Source organism: Rousettus aegyptiacus, unplaced genomic scaffold, assembly GCF_014176215.1.
Source record: "Rousettus aegyptiacus isolate mRouAeg1 unplaced genomic scaffold, mRouAeg1.p scaffold_m13_p_17, whole genome shotgun sequence".
Taxonomy (NCBI): domain Eukaryota; kingdom Metazoa; phylum Chordata; class Mammalia; order Chiroptera; family Pteropodidae; genus Rousettus; species Rousettus aegyptiacus.
The window spans coordinates 23,379,697-23,401,643 of NW_023416292.1; the positions used below are offsets into that span (position 1 = coordinate 23,379,697).

Below are 21,947 nucleotides of genomic sequence, written 5' to 3' on the forward strand. Positions count from 1 at the left end.
AGGCCGGTCAAATCAAAGCCAGCCTCAACTTTCCTGTAGTGACTCTTCCTACGATGCCCCTTCAAGTTCTTCCAAACCAAGTCAGTGTGGATGACACTAGATGCGCCTTGAATATGCCCAGTACCTCACAGACCTACCCAACACACGTGCGCACACACACGTGCACACGTGCACACGCGCACACACACACACTTACCTCTTTGTCTCTGCTTTTGCTGTTCCACCTGCCTAGATACCTTCGCTACCCATCTCTCCTTTTCGAAATGGCACACACCCTTCAAGGTTGGTCCACGGCCAATGATGCCTTCAAGACATGACTTTCCTCTGAATTTCATTTATTGGTTGAAATTTATTTTTGTTTGTAATCTCTGTTACATGACTCCATTCCCCTGCAGTTGCAGCTGTGTGTGCTCTCCTCGGCACTCCCAGCCCTGTGTTCATCATTCCACTATAGCAAGCATCGTGATTTATTCTAGTTGGTTGTTGATGGGTTTGTCCTCTGAGCCTCCCCTCTCTGCCTCCCCAAACTAGACTTTGAACTCCTTGAAGGAGAGACTTAATTTTTGTTCCTCTATTGCCCATATACCCACACTTTACATGTACCTGACACTCAGTACAGATTTGTTGACTTGCTCTAAATTGAAATGGGCTTAAACTGCAGTACGGGCATCACACGACAGGGAAAGCTTAGCAGATTCTTCCCTGGGCATTTTCCAGTGGCGAAAAACTGCTATGTGGGAAGAATCCCCCAGGATGCAGGGAGGTGGTGAGGGAAAAACGGCTCCCAAAGGACCTGGTCATCTCAAGAAACCCAGCCTGTGGTCGTCAGAGTCACAGTGGACAGTCTGTCCCCACTGTTCTCGGGGAACCTTCCTCCAGCTCGCAGGGCTCTGGGGGAGCCATCGCAGGCGAGGAGGCTGGGGAGGAACCCCTTCGCATGGCCTCGGGCTCCAAGTCCCCCTGCCCATCTACCCCTCAGAGAAGTGTGTTTGTGTCCCTCTTTCTGTCCTCCCTCACCACCCCCCAACATTCCAGCCCAGGGCAGGGGGAGGCCAACAGACACAGAGCCCTCTGTGTATGGGGTGGTATGTGTCCCCCACCCTCCACACGGAGGACACAATGCCCCTTCTGCTCCCTGTGCTCCCCCTCCCCACCACCTCTCAATCGCACATGCCAGGCTGCAATTGGTTACTTGCTCAGGACAGCCCCCTCATACCAAGGCCCCGGGGCATTTTAAGCAGGTTCCAGGAACCCCCGCTCAGCTCCTTGTCCCCCACTCTCCCAGCCCCGCAGCCGGCCTGGGCCCTCGCCTGCCCCAGCTATGGCTCCTGGGGCACCCTCGCCCAGCCCCAGCCCAGTCCTGGCTGCGCTGCTCTTCTCTTCTGTGGGTAAGTGGCGTCGCCCCAGCCTGGGGCCCGGCTCAGGTCGTCCTCAGCAGCCCTCCCGTGCCGCCACAGAGAGCAAGAGCAGGAGCAGGAAGGCGATCTTATATTCAGAGAAAAACACAGAGTTTGGAGGAGGCAGTAATGGTGTTCTGTGAAGGGGGGTGGAAGGCCCTTAGCGAGCTTCCAGGAGGGGCCGACCGGACCAGGCTGGGAACCGGTACCATGCCCCAGGGCCATGCTGAGGGCCTGCAGGAAGCCCTGTCACTGAGGTGGGACCAGGACCAGACACCTGGGTTCTGGTCCCTGCTGGTCCCCAGGAGTGCAGGAGGCAGCTAACCTTGGTCTCCCTGGAGAATCGGGCGCTATGGTCTAAGGAGAGGGCCCTGGTTTGTGGCCCCAGCTTTTCAGGTTCTTTGTCTGCTGGTGCCTCAGTTTCTCTGTGTGGGTCGATTTTTATGTGGGTGAAAAGCATAGGCAGGAGGGTCCATGAGATTCCAGGGTTTTGTCCATCGAAAGCTCTCTTCCTTCACAAGTTGTCCAACCCCTTCCTTGTCCCATGGCAGATGCCAGGTGAGGACGAGAAGGTCCGCGTGGGGCTACTGGAATGGCTCCTTCCCTTCTCCAAACTGTCCTCAAGCAGGCGTGTGGGGGCGGGCGCTTCAGTCTCCAAGGTGTTCTCGGCTGTCAGTCTCCTGAGTCCTAGATCCCAACCTCGGCCCTTCCGGGCTGTGCTGGACTATTCTGGGCCCCTTGAGAAAGTGTTAAGATGGGGGTTTGGAGAAGGGCGTGGTTAGGAAAACGGGGGGGACCCGGGAGTATGGGGGAGGGTCCTGTCCCAGCACCTGTCCGCTCGTAGGGTGAGTTGGGCAGAACTAGAGGACAACAGCTGGTGTTAGAGCAGGAGGCACAGAAGGCAGGTCCAGGGACACCGGGAGTCCCTAGAAGCCCTAAGGCTGCGGTCCCAGCAGCGAGTCCATGGTATCGCATGCTGAGGTGGGAGATTTGGGGAGGGGGAGCATGAGCCCCCAATACACTTAGACAATGGGTCTCTGTTAGGCTGCTTGTTTCCTCTCCATAAAACAAAAAGGTCTACAGTTGCCCCCACCCAGGGCCAGCCCACACACATAATCTCCCTGGAATGGGCTTCCTTGTGTGGGTGAGTCTTGGGAGTGGCACTGGGCCAGAATGACCAAGACGGGGGTGTGGAGGGTGACCCCAGAAGGCGTCGTCTGAGCTCTTGCTCAGCACTGGCTCCCCCTGTGTGTTATACGAGGTACTTCCATCCCTGACCCCCAGTGGAGAGCAAGCTGTACCGGCCACCAGGGATTCAGTGGTGAGGACAGCTGGGCCAGGGGAGAAGACCTACCTTCTCCAGTTATCTTCATTTTTTTTTTGCTGCAAGAAATTTGAATTTGCTGTACTGTGAAATACTATGCAGATGCTAAGAACAAGATTGATCTCTATGAATCAACATGGAAAGCTCCTCCAGATACATATATTCTTAAGCAAAAAAGAAAGAGTAGAGTATAAGTGGTGTACCAAAAAAGAAAGCTCCACGAAACAAAACAATTTCTCGCAAGCACGTGCATATCTTGAGATGATTAAGTTCAAGTTGAGTTTGATTCACAGCAAAAGACTACATATTCTATGCAACAGGAAAGGAACTGGATGGGGAGATGTCAAGAGGCTTTAACTTTCTCTCCGTTGCTTGAATAGTTTAAGAGAAGAATGCGATACGTATTAGCTGTACGAGTTATAATGAATTTAAACATCGTAAAGCCTGCATCTAAGGGATAGCCGGAGAGTTAGATGCTGACACAATTGGAAAGTGAGGCTTGGAGACGAGCGGCAGCTTCTGGAAGCCTTCCAGAGAACTGGCCCTGCCTGCCGGTTCCCCGTGCCCTGCTGAGTGCTGACGCGCTGGAAGCCACGCGTTTCTGCTCAGCTGGTCTCTTAGTCCTACAAGACTTGGGCCTCCGAGTCTCCCGCGCCCGCCAGTCTTTGCGTCGCCTGCCCCGCCCCGACGTCGGGCTCTCCTCCTCGCGGGCCTGCGGGGCCCGCACGCGGCTCTGACCCCTCTGTGCTTGCAGTGCTGCCCCCGGCCCAGGCCATCGTGGTTTACACGGACAGAGAGGTCCACGGCGCGGTGGGCTCCCGAGTGACTCTGCACTGCTCGTTCTGGTCCAGCGAGTGGGTCTCCGACGACATCTCCTTCACCTGGCGCTACCAGCCCGAGGGGGGCCGCGATGCCATCTCGGTGAGTGCCGGGGTCCTGGGGTTGCAGAGCGGATAGGGCGCTTTGGAGAATCTCACAAAAGAGAACTCGGGCCAAGGACGGGGACCCGTTCTGAGCCATGGCCCCGGCGTTGGCGAAGCGAGTGACAATCTCTGCCACCCCGACTAGGACTAGGGCCTGTCTCCTCGCCCCTCCCCACCCCGCACCGCCCTCTCCAGCGCAGGACCCGCGTGAGCCGCGAGCCTCCCCCCTTCCCCACAGGTCTTCCACTACGCCAAGGGGCAGCCGTACATCGACGAGGTGGGGACCTTCAAAGAGCGCATCCAGTGGGTAGGGGACCCTCGCTGGAAGGACGGCTCCATCGTCATACACAACCTGGACTACACCGACAACGGCACTTTCACCTGTGACGTCAAAAACCCCCCGGACATAGTGGGCAAGACCTCTCAGGTCACGCTCTACGTCTTTGAGAAAGGTGTGAGAGGCGGGCGGCCGGGGGCGCGGGCGGGGCGGGCGCGCGCGCGGCGGGTCCCTGCGCCGCTCACTGCCTTCGCCCCCGCGCAGTGCCCACGCGGCCCGGGCTGGTGCTGGGCGCCGTCATCGGGGGCGTCCTGGGCGCGGCGCTGCTGCTGCTGCTGCTCTTCTACCTGATCCGCTACTGCTGGCGGCGCCGGCAGGCGGCCCTGCAGAGGAGGCTCAGGTAAGCGGCGCCGCCCGCGCTCCGCGGCCCCGGAGCCCCTGGCCAGCCGGGGGAGGCCGCCCCGGCGGTTGGGGGGCGGGGGTCACCGGGAAGGGGAGGCTGCCACGGCACCCGTCTCCCTGCAGTGCCATGGAGAAGGGGAGACTGCACAAGCTTGGGAAGGACTCGTCCAAGCGCGGCCGGCAGGTGAGCGGGACTCGGGGCCGGGACGACCAGGGAGGGGTCCCCTGGGAGCCGCCGGGCAGAGCGAGGGCAGGGACGGGTGACTGACGTGCGCGCCCCTCCCCCAGACGCCGGTGCTGTATGCCATGCTGGACCACAGCAGAAGCACCAAAGCTGCCAGTGAGAAGAAGTCCAAGGGGCTGGGGGAGTCTCGCAAGGATAAGAAATAGCGGTTAGCGGGCCGGGCGGGGGCTCGGGCGTCAGGGGCGGAGGCCTCCAAGGGCGCTCAGGTGGTGGTCATCGAGATGGAGCTCCGCAAGGACGAGCAGAGCGCCGAGCTCCGGCCCGCTGTCAAGTCCCCCAGCAGAACCAGCCTCAAGAACGCCTTCAAGAACATGATGGGCCTGGACTCGGACAAGTGACCGCCCGGCCCTGCCGCGCAGGGGCGCCTAGGCTGCTCTCACCCGTCTAGGTGCTTCCCCCGTAGCTCCCAGCCCTGCCCTGCCCCCTCGGAGATGTAAGTTTCATTCCAAAATTCATTCCCCAGGCACTTCATATCTTCCCCCGCCTTCACCCCCTGGCTTTCTGGGAGCCCAGGGCCTGATCCTACCGGCCCCAAGGACTGTGTGTTTGGTGCCCGTCCCTGCGGCACCGAGAAGAAAGGGACCTTGATACCCCGCGCTTGGACTCCAGGCCACCTGCATCCCCGCCCCCCGCACCGCCCGGCCGTCCCTCCCCCTCTGACCGGCCCTCCCCTGCCTCACGTGGTCCAGCTCCCTGCCCTGTCCTCTCAGCTAACACCCAGGTCTTCAGCTCAGACTGTCCTTCAGGGTTTATTTAGGTGGTTATTTTTTATTTTTAACCCATTCTTGTTTGTTTGTTTACCTGCGCCCTTGCTCTGCCCTCCCCCCATGACTGAGTACCGATGACGTCATGTGGTTTTTGCAGCTCCCCACCCCATTATATCCTTAATGGGGAGCCGCCCAAGCAGAGGGGCCCCCGACCCTCAAACCTCAGGTACAGGACTGGTGCCCCTGACCACTGTGGAGCACCGTTCTGGGGCTCAAGGTCACGGGGATAGGGAGACAGACAACAGACCCTCACAGGTCAGGGGTTGAGGAGGGGGCAAAGGAGCCTTAAGAAATGGCTTTTAACAATCGGACAGAAAGGAGGAACAACAAATGGGAAATAGGGGGAAAGGGAAGAGGCTGCCCTCCCACCCACAGGAGATTCTTAGGATTTTTCTACATTCTGTATATTTCCTCTCAAACCCCCTGAATGTCCTTAAATGTTTAATAAACACTGACATTTCCAGAAGCTGTGGCCTCCATCTCCAATTGCCTCAGTTTTCTAGGAATAACCCCTCCTCTCCCCCACCCTCCTCATCAGCTGGTTTCAGTTATTAAGAATTTGGTTTTGTGGTACAGGCTTACACAGAGTAATGGGGAAAACCCTGAAACGGGCTCGTGAGACACATTTGAACATTCAGCCGGTGTCCAGTGGGCTTGTGCTGTGGGTTGACGTGTGTCAGGCTCTGCATCTACCTTTGAGAAGGTGGTGAAGAACAGGAAGACAGTGATTCCCATGAGGCCTGGCTCTCAGGAGTCCAGCAGGAACGAGGGAGCTGCCCGGACCTGCTCCCACTGCACACAACTCCAGGAATGAAGGAAACGCAAGGCCAAGAGGAGCAGAGAGAGGTGGAGGAGGGAGGAGGGGCAGCTGCCCAAAGGACATTAGGGCAGGGTAAGTGCAAGAGTCAGAGATGGAAAGGCCCCAGGTGGGAAAGTTGGCTCTACAATGGGGTAAGACCAAGGAGAGGTCAAGAACACCAAGTCCCTGGTGGTGGGTTGTCAGGGAAGCAGGATCCTGTCCCTTTCGTTACCTGAATCTCTCCCAAGACCTTTCCCAGACCGGGCTTTGGGAACACATTCCGAAGCAGCCCCGCTCACGTCTCCAGACCTCTCCACTTCTGCCGGGACCGCGGTCCTGGCTCTGCCAACGACGCAATTGAAAAAGCATCGAGAGTGATCAGCGATACAGATGTGACGGCTGCATTTGCTTTCTTCCGTGACTGTTTCTAAGGCCCGTCTCTCTGCTAAACCAGTCCCCCAAAGACGTGCAGTTTTTCCTCACAAAACAAACACTCGAGCCATTCCTTGCTGATCAGTATTCAGGATCGTGTCCCCAGCAACAGGAACTAGGACAGTGGAGAGAAACAGGGTTCTAGAGCCCAGGAGGCCTTGCAGGTGTGCCGAGAGGAGGCTCAACTTCAGTGCCGAGTGGAAGTGAGCAGCCAGGCAGAGAGACCAGCGCCACGACCCTCGCTGAGCACTACCTTCGGTTCTGCGGAAGATGCCTAGGCCTTTCTTTCCAGTGAGGACTGTCCTTCCCAAAGCTACAGCCTGTGTTTGCTACCATGCCCATGCCCTTTGGGAGCAAGAAATGGTAAAAATCATTTTAGCGCCACACTCCAGATCACTGTGGCAAAAAGCAAATCAGCAGACACACTGCAAGCAGCCGAGCCTCCGGGAGCAGGCTGGGGACTGAGGGCACACCAAAGCCATCTCGCCAGGGATGGGGCACTGCTTTACCTGGGTGTGCATGGCCAGTCTGAAGTGCAGCAGAGTGTCCCCACATTGTGTCCCTGGGACCAGGGGACAGGGAATGCTCCTGTTTTGCCAGGTCACGCTGGACTCAAACCAGGCGTGGCAATGAGGTTATCCTTTTCTTGGCCCACGAGGCCAGAACTAACAGCCACCATCAGTACTCTACTGCACTCAGAACGAGTTCCAAATGTCAAGTGTCCTTCTTTGGCCTGGCATCAGGAGAAGGCACTTCCTGTGCCATGGGGCCTTCCTGTGACTTACCGTTCCACCCTCCCAACGTCCTATAGGCATGGGCTTGCTAGGCATGGGTCAACTTTGGGACACAGGTTCCCTTCCAGGAACATCGTCCCTGGCTTCCTACGCACAGCTGCCACACGCTGTCAACCGTTGTATTCCTGAACTGAGAGGAAGGCGGATATAAAGCAGTGAGGAAAGTTGGGGAGACAGAGCATTCCTTGCTTGGTCTGCAAGCATTTGGTACTGGTTTCAGTGTAGAGACATCATTTCTCAGCAAGGAAAACCCACCGGGAAGCTGTCATTTTAATTCATAATTTAAAGTCTCCAGTGCGACCCAATCATCTTCTCCCTCCCCAAGTTAGATAAACAGGTGTGTGTGGGGGCGGGGCAGCAAGGACAGCTAGGACAGTCGTTTGGGGACAGGGAGCAGGGAGGACTGGGCTTGTTCTCAGAGGGCACACAGCTGGAAGGGGAAGGCATGGGAGCCGCAGCAGCAGGTTCGCCGGGGGTGGCGACAGGCAGATGGAAGACAGTGTGGGCGGCGAATCAAGGTGAGAGCAAGGTCGGGAGGGCGAGGGGGCGGGCTCCGCCGTGAAAGCGCTCAGGCAGCGCTGTCCCCTGTGCCGCCAGGCAGTCCGCGCGGCCGCTCCACCGCCCTCCCCAAGGCCAGTCCAGGCTGACGCATTCACCCCCGCCCATGAAGAAACAGAAGTAGAGGTTCAATGACCCCCACGTGAGGGGTTAATATATATATGAAACATGCCAAAATTACAGAGTGGCTGCTCCACTTGTGTCCTGAGTGCACAGGGGCAGGTGGGAACTACGGGGTCACCGGTCTGTGCGGCCTCTGTGGGGGTTAGAGGTACACGGGTCGGCGAAGCCCCAGGAACCCTTCACAGAGCACACCTGCACCTGCCGTAACCCGTGTCTTTAGCGCTCTCCCCTCCTTCACCCTTCTCCCCTCCCCAAATGTGCCAGAGCCCCCGATTCTCTGCCTGTGGCCCCTTCACCCTCTTCTGCCTCTGCTCGGCCCAGTCCGAGCCCGGGTGAGGAAGGCGAGTCCCCGTTGCCTCCACCGGCCCCAGCCCCTTCCTTGACTCACGTACTCCGAACGCACTAACACGGAAGCTGCTCGACATAGGTGGGCCTGGGGCAGGGGTCTCCAGCCCACGCCGTGGCTCCGCCCAGAGGAGGGAAGGTGGAGGACGTGAAGGGGAACTGTCCCCTAGAGTGTGACTGTTGTGAGCAGTGGGCAGAAAGTGCATCTGCCCCGCCCTCGGGCGCCCTCTTACCGAGGTGTCGCCTCCCGCCTCCCTCCTCCCTCCTCCCTGTCAGAGGTCCGCCTCTCAGCCCCAAAGCCTCCTGCTCTTCAACCTTATGGGGCAGCTCATGGGGCAGCGAAGGTGCTGACCAGGGAGGCTTATCCCAAGGAGAAGCCGCCGGCGAGCGGCTGCCAGCCGAATTCATCTCCCCTGAGTTCCCGGTGCCTCTACTGCTGTGATGGCTTAGGGGGGGGCCACGGAAAATAATATGCAAGGGTCGAACGGCTCTTAACGAGAGGCTAAGGGACAGAGACAGACACGGGGGGACCGGAGCTGCGGAGAGCGCGAGGGGGCGGGCGGGAGGGCGAGGCCGGTAACTCAGGGGCTCGGCTCCTTTTTCCTCTTCTGGAACCTCCGGAACTTGCCCTGAATGGCAAGGGCGGCCTTCTCCGTCTCCGGCGCCGTCAGGTCGATGTCGATCTCCTCCTCTTCCTCCGCCTTCTTGGCAACCCCGGCTTTCCCTGCGGGCAGTTCGAGACCCACAAGCGGGTGAACCTGACCTCCAGCCCTCACTCCAGGCCCCCGGGGCAGCGGCGAGAGCCGCTCTCCAATGCGCCGCGGGCCCCCAGTCTTTGCCGGGGCTGAGAAGGCCCCGGCCACCCTGCTAGCTAGCGGGGCCGTCTGCCTGGGCTGAGCATCGGCCGCGGTGACTTGGGAGCTTTGCCGCCCTTGGACCAAGATGGCACATGTCCTCCGTCACCACTCACACCCGAGTCCCCCCGGAGCCCCAGAGCACGTGGGCCCGCCCGCTTTCCCTCCGTTTCCGACCAACACAGGGGCTGGGATTGTCTGAGCAGCGCCTTCCTATCGCTGCGCCTGTTTCCGAAGCCAGTTTCCGGAATCGAAGAGGAGCTACTGGCGGCTGTGCGTCTTAGGGAGAACGGAAGGAGGCGGACAGGCGCCCTAACTGGTGCTTGGTCTCCTAGGGCGCCTGACTTCGGGAGCTTCCAGACTCACAGCCCACTCGTCTCCACGTCCAGGCCTCATTCGCCCGCGCAGCGAACCACCCGGCCCACGCCCACTCACCCTTTTCCTCCGGGCCAGGTGCCTGGTTGGTCGCTGGGGACGTTTTGGTGTTAAGCTGGAAGAAAAATTAGAACATTAGCTGTTCGTGGAAGCATGGAGGTGCCACCCCCGCAGACTCGCTGCACTGCTTTCTAACCCCTATTGCGGGGGGCATTTCTTGGTCTTTGAAGAAGTGTGTCTTGAGATCAGAGAGAGGGATCCCGAAAAGTCATCGAAATGTATTCGCCAAGTATTCGTACTGGGAACGTGTGCAGGACAGACGGACACGAGCCTTGCCCTGGCGGAGGTCACACTCCAGTGCAGACACGCGCACGGCATGGTAAGCGCTGCAGAGCAGGGACAGCGCGGCCGGGTGTGGGGAAACAGCTTCGCACACAGCGCCCGGGGAAAAGGCTCCCTGCGGGCTGAGCCAAGGGCTGAAGACCGCAGCGCGGGGCGCGGGGCGCAGGTGAGAGCGGCCGCGCGCAGGTGAGAGCGGCCACGGGCCTGCGGTGGGCGGGGCTCGCGCGGCTGGCCAGTCTGAGGGGCAGCAACACGCCGGCGCCGGCGGAACGCAGAAGGAGGGGAGACGGATGGCGGCGAGAGCCCAGGCGCCTGGGGTGGGGCCGCGACCAGGGCCTTGGCATCTTCTTAGGGAGCTGACTTTCTTGGCTAGTGAGATGGGAAGCCAGCGGAGACCTTCAATTTGCACAACAGGGGGGCAGGAGGGAGGATGCAGAAAAACCAGTTAGGAGGTGACTGCCGGAGACCGGGCAGGAGACGAAGGCGGCCAGGCTCGGCACGCAGGCAGTGAGGGGGGCGAGAAGTGGCCCGATTCTGGGGACGTGTTCACGCTGTGAGCACCGTGGTCGGTTGACTGGGTAAGCAATGCAGTGAGAGAGCCGTCCAGGACGACGGCCAAAGCGCGACCTCATGTGGCCTGCGGGCCTTACACAAGGGCAGCTGCCATTTCCCGAGGTGGCGAGGACAGCAGGGGCAGCGCTCAGCGTCAGGGCCTTGTTCGGGCCACCCGTTCGTCACCCAGAGGCGCTTCCCAAGCAGATGGGCCTTCAAGACACGTGACAGAGGGGCCGGCCCACAGGTGCAAAGCAGGGAGCCACCCAGAGGGACGGCATGCAAAGCCTGAGGCTGGCTGAGGCCGCCAAGCGTGAGCTCAGGTGGAGCAGCCGGAGAAGGGGAAAAGGGAAAGTCCGGGGCAGCCGAGGGATTAGAGGTTGCAAAAATGAGGGGGGGAAAACACGGTAAAGAACACTGAAAAGAGTCAGGTGACTGCGGCAATCCAGAAGCCTCTGGGGGAAAAGGTGTCAAGGAAAAGAGAGACTGAGCCCAGACGTGCAGCTCAGCCTGGCGAGGCGAGGGCTGGCGACGTTGGCAGGAGCGCTTGCCGTAGAGGACGGGAGCGGGTCTGGGTTCCCGAGAGGAAGGGGAGAGGGCTTGATGCAGCTCACAGGAGGAGTTCCAAAGAAATGAGATGAGCAGTGTGGCTGGAGGGGGACAGAGGTGGCGAGGTTGTATGTAAGATGGCAGAAATCACAGTGTTTGCGTTCTTATGGATTCCACCCAGGGGAGGAGAGTCTGTGGATGAGGGGAAGGACCATCGCCCGGGCAGGGCAAGGGGATGGGACCTGGAGCGGGGGTGGAGCCGAGAGCGCATCACCCACAGACCTGGAGGCGGGCAGCAGGCGTGGGCCCAGCTGAAGGCAGTTGGGGACATTTGCAAGGTCTCCTCTAATTGCTTCTGTTTTGAAGTAAAATAGGTAACAAGGTCACTTACCTGTGTTTAGCACCGTTCTGTGCACTAAAGGGGTACAGAAGAAACCCAAGATTCACTCATTCAACAAATATCAGTGCCTAATATATGCCAATAATTGTTCTAGACATTGGTGATACAGCAGTGAGAAAAATAAAATCCCTGAACTCATTAAGCAATTATGTTGGTTAGTGACCAGTGTCAAGAAGGAGAATAAAACAGCAGTCTAGGAAGGCCTCTCTGAGGAGCGACATTGGAGGTCTGAGTGCAAGAGCAAGGCGCGCGAGTGTCTGGGAAAGAGCCTTCTAGGCAGATGAAGCATCAAGGGGAGCGTCCATGAGGCACGTTTTGTGCCTGGCATGTTCAAGGAAGGGCGAGACAGCCAACCCGGCTGAGCCGAGTGCGGTGGGACAGAGCACTGGGCGGTGAGGACAGGCTCGTCTTTGGACCAGGGCAGAGACTTTGGATTCTTTTCCGGGTTGATGGCGTCACGAGGTTTGAGGCAGAGGGAAGCACGGGCCGACAGGCTTGACTGCTGGGTGGAGAATAAGAGAGGAAGCTGGGGAAACGATCATGAGGGACTCGCACAGGCCAGGTAATGGGGTGACGGTGCCGGAGGGGACAGGCATGTAGACCCGAGTCCCTTTTCGTAGTAGGGGAAGTTGGACTTTTGAAGGATGCGTGAGCAAAGATAGCTCTTTTGAAGAGCTTTGCTTTAAGGAGCAGCAGACAAATGGGCACCAGCGGAGGAAGAGTGTGGGGCCCCGGGAGGGAGCCGGCCACGGGCACGACGCAGCAGCGAAGGAGAGACGGATGTCGCGCGAAGGACGCCGTCGTCACCGGACTGAAGCCTGGACCGGGCAGAAGGAGACGAATCCAGCACGCACGCCGGGTCCGGCCCTAGAAACACGGTCCGTTCATCCACAATAGAGCGAAGGCCTGGCACACGGCCTCGGCAGAAGACAGGTCCCGTTTTGTGCTCATTTTACCCATCAGGACACTGGGGTCGAGAGCCAACTTGCCTAAGGTCATACAGCTAAGAAGTAGCAAGGCCAGGATTTGAACCAAGACAGGCTGATCGCAGAGTCCATGCTCTTGAATACTATGCGCAGGCACAGGTGTGTCCATACATGCGTGTATGTGTCTACACGTGTGTGCCCATGTGGATGCATATGTGTGCCGTGTGCCCATGTGTGTGCGCGTGCACTCGCGGAGGATGTCCAGTGTGTGACTGAGTTACTAGACAAGTTCTCTGACCCAGCGGAGCCCCCGGGTGGAAGGAAAGGCCTAGGGACCGCCTCCTTCCTCCTTCCGCTCCTGCAGCCAGGACCAGTCCCTCAGTCCACGGTCCCCAACACTTTCTTCTCACACGCTCTACAGGGAACAGGGGCGCCAGGTGCTGTCCTCCCATTCTGAGGAAACCTTACATGTTATTTGAGCACCTAATCCAGGACCCAGATTCCTGCTCTGCCAGCTGACCTAACCACCCCGATTTTGGCTTTCACCTTGATACTTGCTCACTGGGCCTCCTGACACCAGCTGACCTCTGGGGGGTAGCCGCAGCCTATGGTTTGTTATTCACTCACAAGGCCAGATGCCCGCAGAGAGGGGTATGGCGTGGCAACGTCCCCCTTCCCCATTGGATTCTGTGAATCCCTGTGCAAGCTCATCCCGCTGGCTTCTGTTTCAAAGGACCACTCGCGTACATTCAAGCCTGTTGTTCCGAGTCCCCACTGAGCTCAGAGTGTGGTCCAGTCCAGCTTCGCTGCCCACATAGGACTGAATGCTTCTTGCTTCTCAACACACATGCAGCACTAATTGGCAACTGTGAGGCCCTCGGGCCCCTGCCTTCCCCAGAGGGCTCGGCTGCTTCCTGCCTACCTCTCCGCCCCGCCTCTGGGCCTGCCGCACCTGTGTTCCAGCACCCGCGTTCCATTCCGTCACCACCCCGTCATCTCGAGGGGAATCAGCAAGCTCCCCATGAGTCCTTTTGTTTCCTCTGTGCTTCAAAGTTGTAGACCCTCCCTCCCCATGGGAGAGGGGGCCAGGGAGAGGCCTGCTGGCCTAGGGCTCTGTTGTCATCAGGCTTGGAGACTGCAGAGAGGCACGCGACACAGCAACACCCCCTTCCCTGTCCGACACCTTCCGGGGCACGGCTCAGCACTCAGACGATGTCTCGTCCTTCCACATGACCTTTAGATTCCATTCCCATTTTCTTCTCCTCAGGACTTTGCAATCAATTCTCTCCACTCTCTTATATGTAAAACCTCTCTTTAAGAAAAAAAAAAAAGCAGACCCCAATACATTTTAATAAAAAAGCCTTCCTCAATCTGAATTCCTTTTCCAACTACGATTTGAGTGAAAAGAAGCAAGCCTGGAGGAAGCCTGGTATTAAAAGTTTAGGGAAAGCTTTTGGACGGATAGTGCTGGAAAGATTGGACAGCCACATGCAAAACAAACAAAACAAAACAAAACAAAACTCCAATCCCTACTTTGTGCCCCATACAAAAATTAAGTCAAAATGGATATAAAACCTAAAGCCATTCTATGGCCACGCCACCCTGAACACGCCCAATCTCGACTGATCTCAGAAGCTAAGGAGGGCCAGGCTTGGTTAGTAATTGGATGGGAGACCACCTAGGAAGACCAGGTGCTGTAGGCATTTAAAAAAAAAAAAACCCAAAAAACTAAAAATTAAAGCTATAAAACTTCCAGAAGAAAATATAAGGGAAAAAAATCTTTGCACCCTTGGGGTAAACAAAGTTTTCCTAGATACACTAGAAATAGAATCCATAAAAGAAAAAGTTTAAAAACTGTACTTCATCAAAATTAAGAACTGCTCTTTGAAAGACACTCCTAAGAAAATAAAGAGACATGCTATAGATTGGAAGAAAATATTTGCAAATCACTTATCTGCTAAATAATTTGTATTCAGAAATATATACTGTATACTGTATATTTGAAATAAATAATAAAATAAAATGCTAAAAAATTTTTTCTCAAGCCTCAAATTCCTGGGAGAAGCAATGTGGCAAATTAGGTAGAATCAGACAGCTCCGGGGTCATAGCTTGCCTCTGCATGAACTAATCTGCTCAGATCCCTACTCTGCCATTCCTAGCTGTGTGACATTGGGTAAATCACTTAGCCTTGCTGTGCTCAGACCTCTCATCTGCAGAAGGAAGATAATATCTACCTTGAAGGGTGAAAAGGACTAGAGAAATGTATATAAAATACCTAGCATGTGTTAAAATTTTTATTTTAAAGCAACATAGCTCCAGGTGGAGTATAAGCCTAGGTCGGGTTGCTGGGGTGCTGCGGGCAGGCGGGAGCAGACTGGGGGTGCGCGGGGCCATCCGGGAGCGGAGCCGTCACAGTGCTTTCCCGCCGATTGGAGCTGGACACCTGGGGTTGCTCCAAGGGCCCGAGGCTCACTCTGCCACCACTGGAGCTTCAGAACTGATCCCCTTTCACTCCAAACCCACCCTGGAAATCACAGTCTCCCTGTCTTCCCAATGTCTTGTCCCCTAAAAATGCTGACAGTGGCTCTAAAAGTCAGGTAAAGGGCCCAACGATAGTGTGCTCAGACGGAAATTATATTCTGTCCAGCAGCTGCCACATCCGCAGTCCTCCCAGGTGAAGGTGCGCGGCAGGGGCCCTCCTGTACAGCGCCTCCAGGGATTTCACATGTCATTTCCAAGAACCCTGAGATGCAGACACCCTTGAGAGTTTTGTTTGTTTTGAGTTGTAGACCATGGGGAAAGGAGATTAGTGCTCAGGAGCAGATAAACCCTGTCTCCTCTATCAAGTTCTTTCATTCACCTTTGTGTCCTAAGAACGACTCTGTAAAGCCACTGCCTCCTTCCGATGGTTTGTTGGCACTGTCCTGGCCACAGCCTAGGGACGGTCAAAGCAGCAGCAGCTCGCAGACGCTGTCTCCCCATCACCACCGCTGGGGAACAGACCGCTGTGGCTCCTGGCCCCGCCGGCCCTGCCCCCACCTCGGGCTGTGTTTCTTACTTTCTTTGTCTCTTTCATCTTTAATGATGTTGCCACGGCAACCACTGTCACCAGAAGAGGGAAGATAGTGTCACCCCTCTGCTCCAAGCAGCAAGTTAGCACTACCCCTGGGAAAGATAAACCACTCAGCTCACCCTGCCCCTTCCCTGCCCACAGGCTCCTGAAGGGGCTCAAGATTATTAACAGGCAGCAAGAGGGGGACAAAGGAGCTTCAGGCGGGGAGTACGCCCCTCCCTGGCGCAGCTCGGCCTGGCGCTGTGCAGTGAGAACATACCGCAAACGCGTCACGGGAGCGCTGCTGGGACCCCCACATGAGAGGAACAGGCTCAGGTACTCAGAACCCCGTTGCACAGTCCAGGGAAACTGAACCCTAAAGATCCTAAATGTGATCCCCAACAGGCCCCTTTCTTGCCTCCGCATCGCCATAAATCCCAGGCTTTGCAAGCTCCCTGTTTGCGTTAGCGGCACAGGAGTCACTGCATCTGCTTCCAGGTGCAGACAGGAGGCCCCGCACCCCAGTCCCTGCTGACTATTCTTCCCCACTGTTAAGAGATGGTCACTGACAAAGGACCTTGGGGGGGGCCTCTGCGACCTCCCAGTATCCCTGACAGACCTTAGATGCTGTTTTTGGAGCACGGCTGGAGCCAGTTCAATTTTCTCAGTGCAGCAACCAGCTGCAGTCCTCAAACAGCTTCAGGAAGACTTGCTCAAGGTCACCCTCGAGATAATAAAAACAGAACTAGGAATCCTTACTCCACGTTCCACACACACATCCTTCCCCCAATACATGGAATATTACCCAAATACCTAAGAGGAATAGAGCTCCTGAGCCCCCTGGTCTGCCCCCCTCCCCTCAGCCACCTTGCCCCTGTTCCCTGGAATGGCAGAACCCCCACTAGAGTCAAAGGCAGAATTCCTTGGGCATGCCAGCTCATGGCATGCAGCGAGTCAACAGCCCCGGCCCGGCCCCCCAGCACGGGCTGCCACAATTTAATGAGTGGTTATTAGCAGTGCTCTGCACACAGCTGGGAGCTGCGCCTTCACCCCACACTGAGGAAGGGGGGGAGTAGAGCCAAAGTATCATTTATTACTATAATCTTCGAGGTGCATCCCACCCATGGTGTTAATGTCCCAAAATAAACGTATTAATCCCCGCACAGCCTACAAAGCAAACACTCGGCCAGAGGGCCTTGTGTGGGAGGGAGGCCGCACCAAGGACGACAGAGCGTAAATGGCACCTCTTCTCCCTGGGCGGGGGGTTGGGAAACCTAGGTGGACACACCTCCAGGAAGCATCCTGGAATGAAGCGATAATCAGGCTTAAGGCGGGAGAACGTGACAAGGCCAAGGTTGTCCAGCACGTGTTAATAGGAATGTTCAGGGATGCAGATATCTTGGAAAAAATGGATTTGGACCTGCTTCTGACCTGCTTCCTCTTGCAGGTGCGAAAACTCTGGGGCAAGCTAAGCCACCTTGAGCAGCAGGCCTAGAGGCTAGACTTAGATCGTGCGCGGAGGATCCCGGAATCCCAGGAGGCTTGCACCCCTTACTTTGCAGTCTGACACACTCTTCTTTCCCTCTTCCTAGGTCCCCCGTCTTAAAGCCTTTGTACCCTCCTGGGAAGTCAAGGAGCCAAACAGAGGACTATACGTCTGGTGCCTGTTCAGCCGTCGGGTACACCAGTTTTACCTAGACACCTGCTTTCCTGCACTGGGTCCTCCAGGTTAAATACTGTAGCGTTAAGAGATTGCTCTCATTTCTTTCTTTTCAGAAAGACAGCCTCTCCTCTTGTCCTTGAGACTCTGCAGTTATGAGAATCAGTGAGGGACACCAGAAACTAAGGACCCACGAAAAGAGGGCCTCCAGGCCTCCCCTTTCCTTCACTCCTATTCACTTACCTACTTTACCTGGGCACATTAGCCACATCCATTCTTAAGAGGACCAGGCCTCATATAAGGAAGGACACTACTTGCCCTGGCTGGTGTTCTACTCAAACATACCCTGTTGATAAATACCATCCCATACTGCTTAGATTTCCTATAGAAAGTATTTGTAACATATTCCTTAAAAGTTGCATGTTAATTAAGTCATTCATTGGGGTAACATGTTAAAGGAGTCTTCTGGAAAGTTCTTGTGGGAAAAGAAGTCGGCAGTTCTGTGCCCTAGTCTTGGTTCGAGTACTGTGTAAATTAGATAATGTTTGGGCCTCAGTTTCTTCATATGTAAAATGAGAAGATTGGACCAGATGACTTTAGGGCTCCTTAACAAATCTAAAATTATATCATTAAAATGTTTTGATATTTGAGATTTTCTTGGTGAAAGATATGCCTGTATTTTTATTTTGAAGAATTTTGGCAAATTAAGATTTTTTTTTCAAAATAGAATCATGGACAACAATTTGGGACAATAGAGAAATAGAAAATGATGGAAAGATGACCCTCGAGCTGATCCTTCTTCCTCGCCCCCCGCTTTGCAACCCCATCTCCATCCCTCTCATCATTTAGCGCCCTCCACAGACAGACATGGAAGATGCATCAGGTCTAGGTATTGGGACCCTGGCCACATGACCTATGGGTGCCTGCCCCTGGAGAGACTTAACATTCCAAGAGGTAACTGATGACAGCCACACCTTAGGAAAAAGCATGGTCCATATTCCCAGGTGACAGGATGACAACATTAGCCACTTGCATCAGCCAGAGGCTCCTGCTCAAGCCAACAACCTGAATGGGTGCCTAAGAAAGGGATGAGCAAGTTCTAGAACCAAGTTCAACTTTCCCTTACTTTGGAAGACAGATATTTCCAGAAGGCATCCAACATCCAGTAGCTAGTCTTCTATTTTATATGCCCAATATAACCATAATGATAACAAAATACCAACGAGAGAAAGAAACTTGTATGTCCTCCAAGTCTCTATCAGGTTCCTAACAACTGGCTCACAGAAGACATAACACAATGATGTCACCTTGGCCAAACTGCCATTGTGGGGAAGGCTGCAGATTCAGGCACATGTGCACAGGAAAAAGAATTCTATCCCCGTATTGTGGCATCCCATTCCCATTACCTAAGGGGACAATGGTAGAATAATAAGGAGGGAACACCAGCTGTAAGCTCTCCTCTAGTGAGATCTTGAATTGATTTGTCCCTTGCTCCAGCCCTGGCAGCCAAAACACAAGACAGACACCATAAGGGATAGTTACCAGGAGTCCATGACCACTATTTCAACAGAATGATTGCTGGACCACCGGGTTCTTCCAGCTGGGCTCCTCACGGTTGAGAAATGCAACAGGATCACAGAACTTGTCACTGTGCTTTAAGCTGCGAGTGACATCATATGACAAGGGATTGTCAGAAAGAGCCCTCAGGGACTGAATGCATGTCCCATTCTTCACTGACACCAGAGAAAAGTTATCAAACTGCAAGAGTCGCCTTTTGCAGTGATCCACAGCAATCCAGTCCTGCCTGTGCTGTGAATGCAGCCGAGCCAGAAGGGCCCTGCAGCTCGTCTGCACGAGGCACGGAATGCTTTGCTGCACTGCCAAGTCGAGCCAGACCCGGCCAACGGCCCCACCAGAACCCCTGCACTTTCCGTTTTTCTGGGTCTGGAGACTCCGCCCCAGTTTCTGTTCTTCAGTTGGAATGGGAATCTGTAAAGAGATCTCAATCCTTTCATTTCGTGTAGTTTCTCTGAATCAAGAAAACGAACAGGTGGGAGTGAGGCTTATGTAAGATTCAGGGTACACAGGGCTTCCCTGGGCTAGGCACCTCAGCCTGGAAGAGGAGACCCCTGGGGCTGGCCTGAAGAAGGAAGCATCCGAGTCTCCCTAGGGCTCCAGAGCTCTGGGCGACGCTTCCGGTTTTTCATCCTGCTTCTACAAGAGGAAGAAAACAGGATAGTTCTTAGCCTCTAGGGAAACAGAGGCTCTTGGGAGATATGGCTCAGAGACAGCTGGTCTCCATGTACACCCAGGTGGCTGCTTCTGGGTTTTATAAATACTCACCCCTGAAGCCAGGCTCCGCTGTGTATTAGGAGGCAGCTTTGTTGGTAAACTGCTAATTAGAACTAGTTACTCTGACAGCCTGGGACTCTGGGCAGCCCTGCAGACACTGACAGCTAGTCTCCACCTGAGGACCCCACTCCAACCGTCCTACTGAGCTCCTGATTGAAGCTAGCCAAGGTCAGCTGCTAAGCCTAGATGACTCTCCGTTCGAACACCAAACTGTTTTCCTTGCCACTGAAATGGCTTGTCACTCCACCAAATACCACCCTAAATGTCAGCCTCTGTACTGTGTCCTACAGAGAGGGCATGCACTTCCTCCAAAAAGCACAGGCTAACCACACACATCTTCATGTTGGCGTGGCCTTTGATCACTGACTCCCAAGGGATGGCCTGAATTACGACTTTCAGATTTAGAAACACTGGAGGGGGCGTTGAACTCTAGACTTCAGTGAAAAGAGGGCCAAGGAAATCTCTCTTCTCATATTCAAGCTGAAAGAAGCAAGAGGAAAGAAAATTGAACCATGTTTTTCTTTTCTGTTTGAGAGGCTGCCATAGTCACAGTCACGACTAGCTAAGGGCCTGCAATCCACTTCAGTTCATGTGCAGCGCCCAGACTGGCTGAATTTTCCAGGATACATTCAGTGGACATGCAATTAGGACAAAGTAGCAGTTGGTGCTAATTGGCTCCCTGGATGACAATTTCTGGGAGGAACTAGCAGAGCCCCTACTAAAGACGAACACTCTAAAGACTCCTCTAAAACAGAGTAACACTAAAGTAAGACTCTAAAATAGAAGAAGAAATGGAGAAAACAGCAGCCAATAGACGGGGTGCCCGCTCGGGCCAGGTACTGCGCGCGCTCCGCCATGGCCACGGTGCGAGTTCCGGGCTGGAACCTGGCCCACAGCCGAGCTGGGGCTGGGACGCGAGACCCCAGGTCCCGCGGACGGGTCGCAGGGCGCAAGCCCGCGGCGCTGCTGCCCAGGCCCAGTTCGGCCGGGAGGGAAGACCGGGCCGAGGCCCGTGTCCTCGGGCGCAGCCAGACGCGGGGGAAGTCGTGCCAAGTGGGCCTCGACCCCCGCCCGTGCCGGCGTCTGTGCAAACAGGACGGCACTGGCTGGAAGCGACACCGCGGAACCCGACGAAGGACCCGGGCGCCACGAGCACCGCGGAGGGGGGTCTGCTCCGCGGGGACATCCCCGCGGGGGCCCAGGCGCCACCACAGGGCGGCCCCTCCGCGCCTGTCTGCTGACGAGGTGCCGGCAGGTGGGGGAGGGGAGGGTGCCCCCCCGGGGGACGCGGGCCGGACGCCTCGTTGGATGCAGTGAGCAGAGCCGGGGAGCCCGGGCCCGCGGCGGACGCCGACGGCGTCCCGAGGAGGCGACTCCTCCCCTGGGGCCGCGGCGCCTGCGAGGCGCCACCCGCAGCGGCCACTCGAAGCCTCCCCCTCCGGTCGCTGTCCAGCCCCCTCTCCGCGCCCCCGGGGCCCGGCCACCCCCGCGTCCCCTCGCGCCGCGGGACCCGGAGCCACGGGCCCCGGCGGCCGCTCACCTCGCTCATCGCGGCGGCGGGGCGGAGGGGCGGCACGTGCACCGAGGGCCCCGGGGACGGCGCGGCGACCGCGGCCGGCTGCTAAGCTGGGGCGGCGGCGCCGCCTGGCCGGGCGAGGAGAGTCGGTGCGGAAGCCGCCGCTCGAGGCCCGCGCCCGGCTGTCGGAAGCCGCTCCGCTGCCAGGCGCCCGCCGACCAGCGCCGCTCCGCGGGGCGCCGCGGGCCTCGCCTTTTATAGTCGGCTCGGGCCCCGCCTCCAGCCAGACCAATACGAGCGCCTCCTGCCGCAGAGTGACAGCCCCTCGCACCAATGGAGACAGGCCCAGAGGCCCGCTGCGTTTCCAAGTAGGGTAAGGCTGTCGGAGCGCGGGAAGGAGGGGCGAGCGTCAGGACCCAGAGCTCGCCAGGAGAAAAGGGGGAGCACAGGGAGAGGGAGGGCAGGGAGGGGCGTGTGAGTTTGAGAAGGCGAGGAAAGCAGAGCTGGAAGGAAACCAAGATGGTTCATGGGAAGCAGGAAACAATGAATGAAAGAGGTAAACGCAGGAGGTATTACGGGTGATTTACTGATAGGGTGGCGGTCTGCCTAAGAGAAGGGCTCAAGGGCAGAGAGAAGGACAGAGAAGGAGGCGCACGTGGGCAGTATTCCGTGGCAAGGAACAGGGAAATTGTGAAGTGCCTGTTTGATTTGGAAGATCATAGATCTTAGGAGTTGAGAGATGTTCCGATTCATCAGTCCTACCTCTCACATAATGCAAAAAAAAAACAAACACCTTCCCCAACAAAATGATGATGCTCTAGCAACCACCCAAGTACCGACTGAGCGCCTCCCAAAAGCTTCTTCGTTCAAGCTCAATCTGACAATGAGCCTCCACTGTGCCAGGCATGGTGGTGAAGTTGTAACAAAAAGAGACACACATACGACCTTGTACCTATTGTTGCCATTAAAATAGGTTTCAATAT

The 21,947-nt window shown here is 56.4% G+C and overlaps 2 protein-coding genes across 2 annotated transcripts; one reads left to right on the forward strand and one right to left on the reverse strand.

The window, feature by feature from the left end:
* Window positions 1-946: 946 nt before the first annotated feature.
* Window positions 947-5,849, forward strand: MPZ (myelin protein zero). The gene is given in 6 exon segments (XM_036234742.1): window positions 947-1,388; window positions 3,476-3,642; window positions 3,883-4,096; window positions 4,186-4,321; window positions 4,447-4,507; window positions 4,612-5,849. Coding segments are annotated over 6 exon segments (939 nt in total). The 5' UTR covers window positions 947-1,321; the 3' UTR covers window positions 4,906-5,849.
* Window positions 5,850-7,611: 1,762 nt separating this feature from the next.
* Window positions 7,612-21,182, reverse strand: PCP4L1 (Purkinje cell protein 4 like 1). Its single transcript, XM_016134080.2, has 3 exons — window positions 20,989-21,182; window positions 9,675-9,729; window positions 7,612-9,109 (listed from the first exon to the last, which is right to left on the reverse strand). The coding sequence occupies exons 1-3, from the start codon at window positions 20,995-20,997 to the stop codon at window positions 8,967-8,969; spliced, it is 207 nt and encodes a 68-aa protein (XP_015989566.1). The 5' UTR covers window positions 20,998-21,182; the 3' UTR covers window positions 7,612-8,966.
* Window positions 21,183-21,947: the final 765 nt, after the last annotated feature.